Raw genomic sequence first — 13,163 nt, 5'->3', positions numbered from 1 at the left:
TCTCGCATCCACAAGCGCTGTGCCCAAAATACGAGGATGGTCTTCCCCGCGTTTCCGCCCCCAGAAATAGATGAATACGAGTGAGCAACCTTGTGTTTCATGCGAAACGCGTTCAGCCTCGATTAGACCGATACGGAACGTCGCTCTCGTCGCGTTATGTCTGTAACTGTGCACTCTGGTTGCTGGCAATTCGATCACAACATGAATACAATTCATTGTCCTCGCGTCTTGACAGTGCTTATAGACAAACTTACTTCGACACCAAACTGAGTAAAAAAAACTCTACAGCTCATCAAACCCAAGACGACACGGGGTTCGTAGATGGCATATGTGCTATTTTGAGTGTTAGAGTGAAGACGAGTGACTCTGAATGGTTCAAATTCTTGTGTTACATTCCCCTACCCTCTAGTACTATTCCTAGCACTGAGATCGTTAGCATATATATTAACGCTCGCATACTTCGCATTGAAATGTAGTATCTTTCCTAGTCCTACTGCATGTCTCTGCTCGAAGTATAAAGGCATGGAGTCCGCGTTGTCTCTTAACATCGTGCACTCAAGCAGCCTTCATCATCATCAATCTCAAGTTTCCAAATTACTCACATTCTCCACCAATACCCTGAGCAAGATCTCATCTCCAACATGAAGTCCAGTATCACTCTCATCGCTATCCTTGCCGCTCTCGCCGCCGGCACGCCTACCCTATCCGGCCTTGAAGCCCGTGAAGCGGAAGCTGAAGCCGCTGGACTCGTTCCGAGGGTTCGTTGTCATTCATTCTAATCTTGTTCATATAGCATCCAGTCGAGTAGCTAACGTTCAAACGTTGTAATTTAGGCCTGCCCCGGCGCTCGCTCCAAGTGTGCGATTGACTGGGCGAAGAAGTGTGAATGGTGGTGCCAGAACAGGGGCGGCTTTTATATAATGGAATCCTGTATCCTTGGCGCTAGTAGATGCTGCTGCAGGAACTGAGTTGTTTGTAAGGAGGGGTTTGAAGAAGGTGAATTTAACTAGTCTTATCAAAGTTTCGTCTGCGTTAGTGCATTCCGCAGTCTTCACCAGCTCAACTCTCGTAACCATTCAGCCCGTAATCAGAGTTAGGCCTATGGCACTTGTCGCTGGCATTTTGAGTCGAATCACTACTACATTTGAATTCGTGTTATGTATTTGATACAAAGCGTACATCAACCGGGTATAACTATGACTAGAAGACACATGACTAATCGGTCTTTTTCTTTCACCCTCACTTTTTCTCTAATAAGTGCGCATTAACTGGCGTCAATGCCTTCCCCTCTACTAAGAATGCCTCAATATTTTCCATGGCCAAACTCTCAAACCCACTCGCCGTGTCCCATGCACCGCCCGCATTATGACAAGTCAATGTCACATTCCTCATCTTTGTAAACTCTGGATGAACATGTGGTTCATTAGCATGAACATCTAGCCCCGCCGCAAATATCCAGCCCTCCTTCAGCGCAGCCACAAGCGCATCCTCGTCTACCAAAGACCCGCGTGCGATGTTGACGAAGCGGCTCCCACGCTTAAACTTGTGTAGTCGGTCTGCGGTAATGAGTGTTTCGCCGAAGAAGGGCGTGGCGAGGATAACGCAATCGCTTTCTGCCAGCATGGCGTCCAAGTCGGGGTAAAATGTTCCCTGCACCGCGGACTCGAGTTCCTCACTCTTCTTCACAATGTCGTGGTACAGGACTTTCATTCCAAAACCGCGCCATGCCTTTTCCGCGATTGTGTAGCCTATGTTTCCGAGGCCGATGATGCCGAGTTTGCGGCCACGCGGGTTGTACGCCGTGTCTTGCTGGTGCTTGTGGGCCTCTTGCCATTGGGAGACGGAGCCCGACTTTGCGGCCTCGGCTGACCAGATTAAGTTGCGGAAGACGGAGAGTATATGCCAGATGGCCATGTCAGCGACAGCTTCAGAGGAGGCGCGTGCGCCGTTGCAGTAGGTTATTCCATGGGCGCTGAGTGTCGGGATGTCGGCCCAGTCATAGCCTGCACCGGCGGAGGCGAAGATTTTGCATGTTGGAGGAAGGTGGGGGACGAGCTCTAGGGCTTTGTAAGAGAGTGTAGATGCCGAGAAGAGATATAGAGGGGAGTGTACCTTGATCCCAGCGGCCCATTTCACCACCTGAGTTCCAGAAGGGACGGAAGACGGCGTGAAAGCTGCCCCATCGCTTCTCCTTGAGGGCTTGGATGAAATTCTCGCGTTGCCGTTCTTCGAGGGTGGGTTGGATGATGTCGAACTTTTGGGAAAAGGCTTTGTAGAGGTCGGGGTTGTATTTGATGTCGTCTCCGATGTGGAGGACGGTGTACTTTTGCGGGGTAGATCCCATGATCGGACTTTGTAAATGAATGAGACGTAGGGAGGTTCAATATGAATCGGTAGTATGGAGTTTCTTATGCGAGTTTGTAAACAAGTTCGACAGACTCAGGTCGTCTAATCCTTTGTACTTCAACTACTGCTCGTTATGCACCAAATCTTTGGTACCGATTCCCAACTCTTCAACCTCTCAAACCCACAACCCCACCACCAACATCCGAGCTCGGAAACCAGTCGGAAACCAGCCAGAAACCTCAGGCGTCCGACACACGCGAACGCGAAACCTCATGACGTGCAGTCGGACTTCCCCGCAGAACACTAACGGACTTGGGCAGTAAAATGTGTTCGACGAGAGAGAGATTGTAAAGTTCCGGCTGGATTTCAGGTCGAGTCCACAATCATCCTACTCGGGTCGTCAGACGTCGGCTCGCATTGTAGTATTTCAAAGGCAGATCAGAGCTTTAAGCTCAGACCAATCAGGCTCGCTCGTTGGAGTAAAAATTACAGGGATGCTAGCCGACTTCCAACAATCCAGTGAGTTTCTCCATTTCTCCACATCAGGCCAGCGCAACCCCACCCTAGACAATACGCCCCGCCCATCTTTAGTCATGCTAAATGCCCTCCATTGGCCGAGCTAGTCATGCTACACGTCCTCCAGGAAGCCCGGCTAGTCATGTTCGATGCCACCAGAGAGCCGAGCAAGGCTCTGAATTCGAAAGACAGCCAGGAAAGGAAAATAGAGGGCCTCTTCGGTTGTCGCTTACGCTAAAGCAGAAACAGGGAAGAAATATGGGGTCATCAGGTTTCCCCAGGGCGGGGAATTCGAATTGGAAAGACCAGGGAGCGAAAGCTGGAGGGCCTCGTCGGTTGTTGCAGAAATGATGGAGAAGGGTGGAACTAATGCTGAGTTGCCGATCGGGGTTTTCTAGGACCCCAGATCTGCACGACTCTTGTATTTTCTGGGGCGTTGTGGCAAGGGTTCAGCTCGGATGTCTATATGAGACACGGTGTATCCTGGGGGATTGGAAACCACTTTGAGCAAGTCGACCTTCATTGCAGTTGTGGAAGAGCTGAGTTGTCAACATGGCCGCCGACAAAACTTCGTTGAACGAGAAGAACATCATGGGTGATGAGAAGAAGCGAGCATTGCATCTGGCCACGGTCGATGCTGATGTGAACCTCGATGAGATGTTTGGCGAGGATAGGGAGAAGAGGGAGAAGGCCCTTGTCAGGAAAGTCGACACGAGAATGATGCCGTTGATGATGTTGATCTGTAAGTCAAAACATTTGCGACTCGAGATTGCGGATTTTGATGCTAGCTAGACATCCTAAACTATCTCGACAGGAACAACATCGCTACAGCACGCTTGGGTTCGCTCGAAGAAGATCTCGGTCTTGTAGGAACGCAGTACAACACCATCATCTCCATCTTCTTCGTCGGTTACATCCTCACCCAGGTCCCTACAAACATGATCCTCAACAAGGTGCGGCCCTCCATTTTTCTGCCATGCATCATGTGCATGTGGGCTGGCGTAAGTGCCGCCACCGGTGCGGTTAAGAATTATCCCGGCATGGTTGTGTTGCGTTTTGTGCTGGGTTTCGTCGAAGCGCCCTTCTTTCGTAAGTTCACCTGTTCAGACTGATTGGAACATGGAATCGAGTCTAACCTATCTGTAGCGGGTGCCCTCTATCTCTTTAGTTCATGGTACACAAAGCGTGAGCTCGCTAAGCGCATCTCAATCCTGTATGCGGCTGGCCAAATGTCGGGCGCGTTTGGAGGTCTCCTTGGAAGTGCCATTATGAAAGGTATGGATGGAAAAGCAGGCCTCCCAGCGTGGCGCTGGCTCTTTATTATCGAGGGAGTTGCTTGCTTTCCAGTTGCACTCGTCGCGATCTGGATCCTTCCCGACTACCCGGCTACAACGAAGTGGCTAACCGACGAGGAGCGCAAACTCGCCGTGCTCCGCATTGCAGAAGAGGCAAACCAGGAAGATGATCGATCCGAAGTCTCATCCTTACAGGGCTTGAGGATGGCATTTACCGACCCTGCCCTATACATGATTTGGTTCATGCAACTGGGACTGAACACGGCCTCTTCTTTCATCAACTTTTTCCCGACTATCGTCGCTACACTGGGCTATGGCCAGACAACCACTCTCCTCTTGTCTGCCCCGCCATATGTATTCGCTGCTATGCTCGGCATTGCCAATTCCTGGCACAGCGACAAGACTAGTGAGCGTTACTGGCACGTCGTCTGGCCTCAGGTATTTTGTTGTATTGGATTCATCATGTCCATTGCCACGATGAACCTCGCTGCTCGTTACACCGCGACCTTTATGATGATGAGTGTATACGGATCGTTCGGTTGCATCTTATCCTGGATCTCTACCACGCTCCCGCGTCCGCCACCGAAACGTGCTGTGGCGTATGCTGTCGTCAACGCAGGATCGAACCTCGCTTCCATATACGCTTCGTACTTCTACCCAAAAACGCAAGGACCAAGGTACTGGCAGGCGAATGTTGCGAACGTGGCCTTTTCGGGTGCTTGTATCCTTTTTGCTACCGTGTTGAGGTTTTATTTGAGCTGGAGAAACAAGCAGCTTGATAAGGCTGTCGAGGAGGATATTCGGGATGGCTTCACGGGCCACGAAGAGGATTCGAAGGCCGCACTATTTGGCGCCAAGTGGCAGTGTGATCCTGCTTATCGCTTCACGTTGTAGTTGGACGAAGCCAACTAGTATGAGAGTCGCAGGTTGGATAACTGTAGAACCCCTGTAATTGTGGGTAGGGGTAGATGTATTTAGGATAATTATCTTGTTGTTGCTGAACAAACTTAGGGGTAAGGATTATATTAATTACGTTATATAAAACGACATTTTTCTATCTATCTATATATCTAACATACTTTACTTTATTTTTATTGTATAGTGCTATGCGTGCTGTTACTCTGGGGCAATACGCCTGTGTCGATGCCGGCTCCATCACACCTATTGATGATTAGCCAACCGGCCAACCGGCCAACTAAAAACAATCTACGTACGACAGAAACTCTCCATACCACCAGAATTTACCACCCCAGAGTTCCGGTGTTTTCACATACGGAGGAGGATAGCGAACCAGAGCATTCCACCCGTCCGCATCATTAGCGTCTACCCGCGCGAATACTGGGATGAAACGACCCACGAAGTGCACATCCCGGATGGCACGACGCATATTTTTGCGGCGTTACTACTCCGCGTGCAGTCGCCTGCCTACGCAGGCTCACTGACTTTCCCTGTCGCGTTTGGATTCGATCGCTCAAGATGCCACTACTGGGTCAAAGCAGTTCCGGACTTCGTCTCTTCAGTCAATAGCACAACACGCGACGTCTCTTGGCTACAAGAAGTAAGAAAAAGGATATCGGAGGAGGATTACGATGCACGCCGAGGCAACGATGTGCGACATGATATCTTCGTGGTTGGGAATAGTAGGTTGGGGATGAACGTTAGTATGAAGCCAGGCTTATGTGGGGATAGTATCGCGCTACAGGTACATATCGATGGGCTGGTTATGTGGCAGTGAATGGTTGGAAGGAAAATCCACATCGACTACTCAAAAGCTCATCACGTCAATAACCTCATGTGCGAAAATGAATGAAAATTTGTAGCTAGATGTGACAAAGGCCCCTGAGGGCTGATAAGATGATCAAAAGAAGGCAAAAGCATCGAAATGTCGAGATGTGACGATGCTATCTAAATGCCGTGATATGAACATCGATAAATCCCTTCCTCACTGTACCATGAATAAAAATTTGAAGTAAAACACCCTGTTCATCCAGTAGACAAAGCACATTCCGGGAATAGCTACCAGCTCTGAGTAAAAGCGCCATTTTGCCCACACTGCACCGTCTTGCTGATGTAGAAGCCTATGACATGCAGTGATTTCGAAATGTACGCAGGGAGATGATGCTTAAAAGCGACTCTTCTTGAAGAAAGTAGCGCAGGGAACCGATACCTCGAAGGAAAAGATGCGAAGCACTTCTAAACCTGATCTGCTGCGTCGCCGTGCGAGAAACCGAACTCATGGCCAACGTGAATGCCGTCGTCGTTTGTATGGGTCTTCTTCCGTGGCGAAGGAGTAGTTGACGCACTCTCGATTTCATTGCTCTTCGAGTATGTGGAGACACTCATTCCACGACTCTTGTCGAACATGGTTGAACTTCCGCTGGTTTTAGTAGATGCCGCCGATCGGTAGAATTCGCTATGGATGAGTCGCTGATGCGAGTCTGGTCCGCTGCCGGCCATGACGGAGTCGTTAACCACGCCAGCCCATATCGCGGAGAGAGGCAGAAATATGGAAACAATGGTGAGAACCTGGGTTCCGAATTCGGGAACAGCTGACTCGAATTGAAGAGACGAGAAGATGGCTATTGTGTGTTAGTCGAGTTCTGTGCAAACAAGGAAAAACGTACCGGGAATCAACATAGTCTGGCAGCCCATGATGAACACAATCTGCATCGGGCCGAACTGAGGCATCTTCAGTCGACGTCGCTGGATTATAGCGTATCCCAGTTTGTACGTAAAGACGCAGCTGAACAACCAGATGGAAACGGCTTGTACGACGTAGGAGACCGACACCAGCTCCTTGTAAGGTTCTATGGACTGGAATAGGAGTGCTTGTTTGATGTTGTAGATGACTACCGCGGCCTTGTACCCAAGCGCTATGCAGGCCATGCTCGAAGTAATCGCCATGATAATGTATCGTTGAAGAGGCATCGTGGTCACACAGACTACCCAGACCTGGAGACTGAGCGAGATCATAACCAGGGTAGCGACGAGGAGAGTCAGGGCATTGGCGGCAACCACAGTAGCGAGGTCAGATGTTGTAACGCGGCTCCAGTCACCAGACAGCTGCGTATAGGGATGCCACATACTGCCTGTTAGGAAGCAGCAGAGCAACGTGCAGCGGATGGTGTTGGCGGTCAAACAGAGGGCATTGATGAGGAAGATGAATGACTTTCGCTTCTCGGCCCTCGTTAGCAGGAGGAGAACGAGCAGAAGAAGGAATGAAGCTCCGATCTGGGTTGCGTCGTTGATCGCAAGGCGGCTGCCATAAAGACGATAGTAGTTGAGGGATTCCATGTCGACGGTGAAATTGGTGCCGTCCTGGTAGTATAGAGTGACTGGCTGCGTCCAGGGATCGAAGTCCGGTGATGGCACCATGGTGCTCTCCATGGCTCAGTGCTGTCTAGTGTAGTCGTGATTGTGCTGGCAAGCAAGGTGGAGAGTAGTGAAAGAGGTGCTTCGGTATGAAGCTAGTGTGATATGGGCTAGCGGATGAAGAAGGCTGCACTCGTCGCCGAGGAAGGTGCTCTGTGGATAGGTCGAGACTTGCAGTTGCAGTTTGAAAGAAAGAGAAAGAAGTGGTAGCTGAAGAAAGAACGAAGAAGTTGAGCAACCTACGGGGCAGAGAAGATATACTTTGCGGGATTCAGGACATAATATGTAGAGCATATGCGTTGAAGCCTAGCTAAACATTGTCCAGGTGCTGAGGATAGACAATAGCAAGTGCGCTGCGACACCGCAACATTGTCCAATATTTCGATTCACCCCTACAACCAAGTAGAAGAATAGCTGAAGCGGAAATCTTAAGACAGTTTAGCTCTTACTATTGTTCTTTGGCTGCTTCACTCGCTTACATGGCGATACTGGCTTTCGAGGAGCTTCATTCGAGTGACGCACAACCAATGCGCTCCATTGCCACTTTCCCCTGTCTTGGAGCAGCCGCAGGTTCCCCCAGGTGCAAAAGTATCGAGGATCTTTAGAGGTGCTGGTTGCGGCCTGGGAAGTGGTGGTGGTGAGATAGCGCAGATTTCTTACTATTGTTCTTGAACTCCCACCGTCATCGCTCTGAGACCTTTGCTGGCTCTCCCGCCAAAACAAAATGTCCGCCTACGCAGTGAATGGTAACAACTAAACATTAGTAGTAAGAAGGGCTATAGAAGCCAGACAATTGAGATACAACTCAGGATGAGGTGCGGGTTGAGCATCTTCACGAGGAAGGGTGCGAGTGACGCCAAGTGGTGCTGTCCCAATCAGCACTAGTGTCCCGCCTATTCCTGTCTGCGCGTCATTACTAGCTTACCTCGTGACCGCGCGTTCAGCAGCACTTTGACATCCTCGCCACAACGCGTCAACAACTCTGCTTCACCCTCGAAGATGAGCTGGACGTTGCTTGCGTCCCCTGTCGCGGGTGCAGCTGGTTCTCATCCCTTCCCACTTACAAATGACGCTATCTCCCACATCGTACTGACTCCAAATGGGTCTACACGTGTCGGACTGGTAAACCACCTCCTTCCCGGACTGCACACCGAGTTAGGCCGAGTCAGTATGTATCCTTACTACGTGTGGGTTCATTGGTACACTCTCACTAACCAAGGAAGGTGTCGGACCCTGGGGCGCGAAGCTGGAGGCTGTTGACGACAGCTTGGGCATCCTTTCTGCGCAGGTGCTTGCCGATCCGAATGCTGATCCACGAAGTGAAAAATACGAGCTGAAACCGCGCATTGGCGAGAGTTCGGAAGTCATTCTCCTGCGCCACGGAGACGTAATAAGTTTTTCGAAATATGCGGCTCGTCTCACCTGCCGGTGGACTGCCTCAGAGGTCCAGGTTAACTCTTCAGCTGCGGACGCATTAGCTGCAGAGCCAGCTGATGTCAACGGTGATGAGGAGATACCTGAAGAGGAGACTGAGGACGAGAATCTCGACAACACCGTCGTTGCAGGTTCGACTACGCAGACTAAATCACCACCGCCTCAGCTTTCCAATCAGCCGTCTGTGGTCGTTCAAGAGACTCCAACAGCAGCTCGTTTCAAGATGGTAGCGGAGTATGCGAATACGCCTGAGGACACGAGCAATCATTCTGAGCCCACACAGCCCACTCCCTCGCCCAAAGGTTCAGACCAGGCTGAGACGAGGGCAGAGTATTTCTCTACTGCCCACACCGGAGAGTCACAGAACAAGCCGCCCAAGAAGGTCGCGAATTCAGGACGAGAGTTAAGGGTGCTTTCAAACGCGGTTGCGACAGCACATAGCGACAAATCTGCCGCTGGCTTAGACGATCCCTCTGACAATGTGTCTCCACACCAAAGCAAGAGCTCTCCACGGGTTGAGATTCCAACAAGACTATCTCGAAAGCGCGCTAGTAGTGCTGTGGAGTACGCACCGGAAAGGGGAAACGAACCATTGAGCCGGCCCAGCAAACGTACGAAGCAGACTATATCAAGCGACTGCGACACCCAAGACAGCCGAATGAGCAATATCGTTGTCGAAACATCGCGGAAACCTGCAGCAAAGGGCAAGAAACGTTTATCGGAGGTCTCAGAAGCATCAGAGGCAACCCCACCAAGGTCACAGCGCAGCTCACAGCGGTCGAATACTATGACAACGGCTGAGCCGTATGAGGGACCGACACCGCGCGTTGCGTTCAGCCACTCCGCTATCACACCCAACAGCCAAGGGATGAAGTTCCTTAAGAAACACAAGGGCGCTATAGTTGAGTCTATCAACGAAAAATGTAACATCCTGTGCGTAAGACCTGGTACCCTGACCAAAACCATGAAACTGCTCGAGTCCATCGCTCGCGGTATTCCCATAGTCACCGACAAATGGCTCCTAGACTCGGCCAAAGCTGGTCATTTCCTCGCGCTGCATGACTACCAGCCATCCGTCCCCAACCAAGAGGAAGATTGGAAGTTTGAGCTTGGCAAGGTCTGGGGTAAGCCTCAAGCGCCATTCCAAGGCTATACGATCCACTTCACCCCTGAGCTTCGAAAATCCTATGCAGATTTCAAAGAGATTGAACATGTGTGCAAAGCCGTAGGCGCGAAGGTGGTAACCAAGAAGCCGAGTAAGAACGATAACCTCATCGTCCTTGCAAAAGAGGATAGGGATAAAGAGGCGGAAAAATTGATGCAGGATGGCACAACATGTTATAGCAAGGATCTTCTTACCAACAGCATCCTTCGAGGAGAAGTCGATCTAGACAGCGATGAGTTCATGATCAAGCCGGAAGCACCCGCCGCTGCTACTACTACCACTGCGAATCAGACGAAGAGGAAAGGGAGACGAAAGAGTTAGTTAGCTAACACTGTTGATGATCATATGGCGATTTACTATAGCGTTACGTGTACGAGGGTGAGGAATGAGTAGATGCTCAGTTGTACTTATGGCTTTGTTTTACTGCATAGCGAGCGGAGCAAACCCTCGAATGGGCCGAATAAGTGCAGTCGGGATCACACCAGCGTTATGTGGAGCGACGCACTCGAGGTTTTCTGTATAGACTTACGATATTATGTACATCAAGCGAAATAGTTGTATTGTTTTATATCATTGAATACCAAGCAGCCCTATGTAGGTAAACGCTTACCCTCGTAAGCGAGCAAGACCCACATATGCAACGTAGCCCACACAAATCACCCCTGCCGCCAACCTCAGGACACCGTATCTTCTTTTCCTCCCTTTCGGCTTTTCCAATATCGTATATAAGACTCGAATTTTGGGCGACGTTCAAATCACGTGCCGCAAGCCACGAGCAGCTTTACATTTGCTCAACATCCTCCGTGGCGCAATTGGCTAGCGCGTTCGACTGTTAAGCACGGCAAATCGAGAGGTTGAAAGTTCGAGCCTTTCCGGGGGAGTCTTTTTTGCTGAAATAATGTTCTAGCGGGTTCGTGAAGGTCGCGGATGATGGGGCGACGTCCTACTTTTCTCTGATTCCGAATATCGAGACTGTATGCCTAATGCCGCCACGCGACCCTTGTGCATGAAAATGCTTCTGTAGCACCTGTTGCGGCGTTGTCGTTGGCCTTGGAATCAGCTCTGGCTAGTATTCAGCAAGCTTTACAGCGTATTATCTGTACATTAGACTATGTTCACATGGAGACAGTTACTACCCTTCTGAATTCTACCGATACTGTATACTTTTTGGATAGTTCATAACCTGAGCGACACAGTCAAATGGTTCGTGGATGGCAACATTGGGGCTACCCACTTGCTGCTGGAAGCTGAGGGGTCGCTTTATTTCCATGCCCGGGGAGTCATCATGGTTACCTACACACTAACTCAAGGGTGTACTTCTAGCGTGACTAGGAAGCAGTTCGAAGAGAATAAGAATAGCGTTACGTGACAACGGAATTTCTGACTGGAGCGACCAGGGTGTGAAAGTAGCTTCCCAGTTTGACAGTGGGGACATGTTGCGAGTAGAATTTCATTCCCTTTACCTACGGATATCTCGAACTGCATGATAGTACTGTAACGAACATAGAGTCCTAAGATGCTGATACATTTTAAGCATCCCTTTCACTAGGTCGTCAGCGCGGCGCGGCGCTTTCTAGCCTCCTGATCGGTCTGCCCTTAACATGTTCGGGACATGTGTCAGATGATCTGATAGCAATCATAAACAAACTTTCACTCAGTAGTCTATATCTATAGGTAGCTATGCTCTCTTATGCAAGATATCAATTGTGTTTCACAGAGTATAAGCGAGCTCATGTGGGACAATTTACGGAAATGTGGAGTGAAATTTCCAACCCATTCACTCGTACTGATCTCTCGCGTATACTTTAGGCAGCTCCCCGGAGGGCCACTCGAATTATTTATAAGCTCACAGCTAAAACACCTACAAGGCACACACAAGAGTCTCTACCAAATCCCCGAAATCGTAACATCATGTCTACCAACAATGTGTCCATGATACCAAATGGCTATACTCTACTACGCCGAGCCGGTCAAGGCACCCAAGCCAAAGTATACACATGCCTCCCAAATCCCGCGATAACCTTCGCTCGAAATGCTCTCGACGACGGAGATGAAGTCGAACACGTCGGCTCCGCCCTCCTCTCTCAAGTCGTAGCCGTGAAATCATCCTACACAGGCTCACTTCGCGCTGAAATCCGAATCTTGAACGCCATACGCACACAATCGAGCCATCACAAGGGCGGCATGCATTGCACCCAGCTCTTAGACTACGAGCGTCCATCTGCATCTCCGAATTGGTTCTCCATGTCCACAACACCTGTTTGCTGCGACCTCCACGCCTTCAGTGAGCAGCTTCCCGGCCCGCTTCCGAAATCAGTTCTCTGGCTCGTAGCAACGCAGCTCTACGATGCATTCTGGTTTTTGCATAGAGTGTGCGCGCCGCCAATTGCGCACTTGGACGTTGGCTTGAGCAACTTCACCATAAGTTACCCAGGCGCGGACAGTATAGGTGCTCCAAAAATCACTTTGCTGGATTTTGGAGCTGCTGTAATTGTTCCTGAAGCGGAGAGTTTAGGGCAAACGCGGACTCGAGAGGATGACGTTGCGAACTTCTGCTACGAGATTTACACTTTGTGTTTGGAGTGCTGTGATGGGAGTGAGGAACCATCGGGAATTGGCGCTGAGAAGATGCGGAGGTTCATGAGAATCTGGAGCGACGTTACGAACCTTGAGCAATTGCGGGTTGAGTTTGGACAGTTTGCCGAGGAGCAGTTGGCTTTAGTAGAGGAGCGGGACTGGCAAGAGGTTAAAGACCTGGTGCTGCAAACTGTGCAGAGAGTAGACGAGCAGGAGGGCAGCATTCGCGATGCTGTTCTCAAAATCTTGGAAGTGAACAATTAAAAATTATGAATTGTTTCCATTTCTTTTCATAAACGGGAAATGATGTACGCTGTGTTTGAAACGAAGAACACGTGCGATGATGCTGCACATTGTCTAAGCAATCTTGCTTCGTGTCATGAACTGGTCGGATGTTTGGTCGAAAGCCATCGAGTCATGCTCTTCATTGGCGAATTGCTCGTCTTGGCCTCATTTGC

At 50.1% G+C, this 13,163-nt stretch overlaps 5 protein-coding genes and 1 non-coding gene across 6 annotated transcripts; 4 read left to right on the top strand and 2 right to left on the bottom strand.

Moving 5' to 3' along the window:
- Window positions 1-1,234: 1,234 nt before the first annotated feature.
- Window positions 1,235-2,344, bottom strand: K460DRAFT_394277 (uncharacterized protein; the record flags this gene model as incomplete). The annotated part of the gene is made up of 2 exons (XM_040935987.1): window positions 1,235-2,057; window positions 2,113-2,344. The coding sequence occupies 2 exons, from the start codon at window positions 2,342-2,344 to the stop codon at window positions 1,240-1,242; spliced, it is 1,050 nt and encodes a 349-aa protein (XP_040792013.1). The 3' UTR covers window positions 1,235-1,239.
- Window positions 2,345-3,453: 1,109 nt separating this feature from the next.
- Window positions 3,454-5,051, top strand: K460DRAFT_376077 (MFS general substrate transporter; the record flags this gene model as incomplete). Its single annotated transcript, XM_040934837.1, has 3 exons — window positions 3,454-3,604; window positions 3,655-3,951; window positions 4,009-5,051. The coding sequence occupies 3 exons, from the start codon at window positions 3,454-3,456 to the stop codon at window positions 5,049-5,051; spliced, it is 1,491 nt and encodes a 496-aa protein (XP_040792012.1).
- A 1,299-nt stretch (window positions 5,052-6,350) lies between these two features.
- K460DRAFT_404672 (uncharacterized protein) lies at window positions 6,351-7,532 on the bottom strand (the record flags this gene model as incomplete). The annotated part of the gene is made up of 2 exons (XM_040936756.1): window positions 6,351-6,736; window positions 6,782-7,532. 2 exons carry the CDS (start codon window positions 7,530-7,532, stop codon window positions 6,351-6,353), a joined length of 1,137 nt encoding a protein of 378 aa, XP_040792011.1.
- Window positions 7,533-8,495: 963 nt separating this feature from the next.
- Window positions 8,496-10,759, top strand: K460DRAFT_331441 (uncharacterized protein). Its single transcript, XM_040930801.1, has 2 exons — window positions 8,496-8,697; window positions 8,753-10,759. Exons 1-2 carry the CDS (start codon window positions 8,529-8,531, stop codon window positions 10,447-10,449), a joined length of 1,866 nt encoding a protein of 621 aa, XP_040792010.1. The 5' UTR covers window positions 8,496-8,528; the 3' UTR covers window positions 10,450-10,759.
- Window positions 10,760-10,925: 166 nt separating this feature from the next.
- Window positions 10,926-11,009, top strand: K460DRAFT_t26. The gene has a single exon. It is a non-coding gene; the product is annotated as a tRNA-Asn (tRNA).
- Window positions 11,010-12,039: 1,030 nt separating this feature from the next.
- On the top strand, window positions 12,040-12,969 carry K460DRAFT_354291 (uncharacterized protein; the record flags this gene model as incomplete). Its single annotated transcript, XM_040931775.1, has 1 exon — window positions 12,040-12,969. The coding sequence occupies one exon, from the start codon at window positions 12,040-12,042 to the stop codon at window positions 12,967-12,969; it is 930 nt and encodes a 309-aa protein (XP_040792009.1).
- Window positions 12,970-13,163: the final 194 nt, after the last annotated feature.

This window comes from Cucurbitaria berberidis (genome assembly GCF_010015615.1).
Source record: "Cucurbitaria berberidis CBS 394.84 unplaced genomic scaffold K460scaffold_2, whole genome shotgun sequence".
Classification (NCBI taxonomy): Eukaryota; Fungi; Ascomycota; class Dothideomycetes; order Pleosporales; family Cucurbitariaceae; genus Cucurbitaria; species Cucurbitaria berberidis.
The sequence above is the reverse complement of the archived record's forward strand: the minus strand, read 5'-3'. Positions and strand labels throughout refer to the sequence as shown.

What these genes read in the sequence shown, in the direction of transcription:
- K460DRAFT_331441 (XM_040930801.1), top strand. Translation starts at nt 8,529, where the DNA reads ATGAGCTGGACGTTGCTTGCGTCCCCTGTCGCGGGTGCAGCTGGTTCT. An exon ending in CACCGAGTTAGGCCGAGTCA is followed by an intron (nt 8,698 to 8,752) that starts GTATGTATCCTT and finishes TAACCAAGGAAG; the next exon opens with GTGTCGGACCCTGGGGCGCG.